We start from the raw sequence: 1,911 nt of genomic DNA, 5'->3' as shown, positions 1-1,911 counted from the left end.
GAGGGGGGGGGGAGGGAGGGGAGGGGGAGAGAGAGAGAGAGAGAGAGAGAGAGAGAGAGAGAGAGAGAGAGAGAAAGAAAGAAAGAAAGGGGAAGGGAAGGAAGGGGAAGGGAAGAGAAAGGAAGGGGAAGGAAGGAAGGAAGGCAGACGGCGACATTGACACACAGCCTGTCAATTACAGTCACCATCCCCTTGTCTCTTTGGCTGGCCCTGCGAAGCCGGCCTCTCCTAGCCCCGGCTGAAGCCAAGGGCCGCTTTCGCGAGACCCCGGGAAGGCGCCCAGATCCGGGTGAATCCGGGGGCGGGGGCTCCCCGTGCACGGCAGCCAGCAAAGCCATCGCCCGTCCTCCGGGCCAATCGGGGCTGCCCAAAGCGCAGCCCACCCCGGGCCTCCAGGCCGACTTCCACGCCGGCCCTTTGCAATGCCAGTCCCGGGGAGGGAGGGGGGGGGAAGGTCCTCTCCGGAACCGCAGCTTCTCCAAGCAGGCGCCCGCCCGCCCGCCCTTCCCTCCGGCTGGGCCCGGGGAGACAGAGCCGCCCTACCAGGCACAGCTCGCCGACTGCCCGCACCACCACGGCCAAGTTGGCCGCCGCTTCAACGGCCTCGCCCCGCGCCGCCATCCGCGCTCCTGGCCAGCTGACGCGCGGCGCCCGGGCTGCTCCGGTTGCTGGCAGCCCTCCGCCTCGGCCGGGAACTTTATCCGACCCGCCGAGGCTGCGGGGGGGGGAGAAGGAGGGGGGCTCGGACTCTGCCCTGGCAGGGTCCCAAGGCGGGAGGGGGGGGGAGCCTTTAGCCCTCCCGGAGAGAGCAAAGACCGTCCTCCCAGCGCTGGAGGAGGAGGAGGAGGAGGAGAAGGAGAAGAGGAGGAAGATGAAGAAGAGGAGGAGGAGGAGGAGGAGGAAGAAGAAGAAGAGGAAGAGGAGGAGGAGGAGGAGATGGGCCATACATTCTTTGCACTGATTGATGGATCCATTGTTTCTGTGGCTCTCTCCCTCTCCCCCCCCCCCTTGCTCCTGCAAGTTCAAGGCTGGTCCCTGAAGTTTATTCCCCTCCCCCAACACAGCCCTGTGAGGTAGGGCAGGTTGACAAGGGGCTGGCTCCAAAGTCTTGGAAGTTTCCAAAGGTACAGGGATCGATGTGTTCTCTTCCGACATCCCGTGAACTGCTTGGCACCAACCATACATGGCAGTGTTGGGAGAATCCAGAGTCCAGGCGGAGGACATGGGGGGGGGGATTGGAAGTGCCTTACTTCTGAAGTACTGCATGTGGAGTCAAAGGATTCACACAACATACTTGAGTCATCGGGTTTGGATTAGTTAAACCTTACTCTTGTGGCTTGGGAACGATGGGTGAGGGGCACATGGGTGGATCCATCTAACATATTCATCAAACCATCAATAGGATAGGATAGGATAGGATAGGATAGGATAGGATAGGATAGGATAGGATAGGATAGGATAGGATAGGATAGGATAGGATAGGATAGGATTGCAGAAGAATAGAATAGAATAGAATAGAATAGAATAGAATAGAATAGAATAGAATAGAATAGAATAGAATAGAACTGGAAGGGACCTTGGAGATGTTCCAGTCCAGCCCCCTGTTCAAACAGGAGAACCTATACCCTCTCAGACAGGTGACTGTCTAGTCTCTTCTTAAAAATCTCCAGTGATAAGCTCCCATGATTTCTGGTGGCAAGCTGTTCCACTGGTTGATTGTCCTCACTGTCAGAAATTAATCAAATGGCAGTTTAATCCAGTGTGAAAGCCAGACTGTTTTGCACTAGCCCCAAATGGTGAACATTGCTGGCCTTTCTAGCACCAGTTTTTCCTCATTTCAGAAGGCCGAGGGGGCACCTCTCATTCTTAGCCCCATCCGTCTGCTCCCCCATCCTAAGCCTGTCCTGCAGG

The 1,911-nt window shown here is 57.5% G+C and overlaps 1 protein-coding gene across 1 annotated transcript in view; it reads right to left on the bottom strand.

Annotated features, from left to right (window-relative positions):
• SORD (sorbitol dehydrogenase) overlaps positions 1-621 on the bottom strand; it is a 17,165-nt gene extending 16,544 nt beyond the window's left edge. Inside the window, exon 1 of the mRNA XM_015823274.1 lies at positions 544-621. Coding sequence (XP_015678760.1) covers positions 544-621 — 78 coding nt within the window. The remainder of the gene's footprint in view (positions 1-543) is intronic.
• Between the last annotated feature and the right edge of the window lie 1,290 nt (positions 622-1,911).

The sequence above is a fragment of the Protobothrops mucrosquamatus genome, unplaced genomic scaffold (genome assembly GCF_001527695.2).
Source record: "Protobothrops mucrosquamatus isolate PMUCROS unplaced genomic scaffold, P.Mucros_1.0 scaffold1819, whole genome shotgun sequence".
Taxonomy (NCBI): Eukaryota; Metazoa; Chordata; class Lepidosauria; order Squamata; family Viperidae; genus Protobothrops; species Protobothrops mucrosquamatus.
Note: the sequence above shows the minus strand (reverse complement) of the source record. Positions and strands in the feature narration are given on the sequence as shown.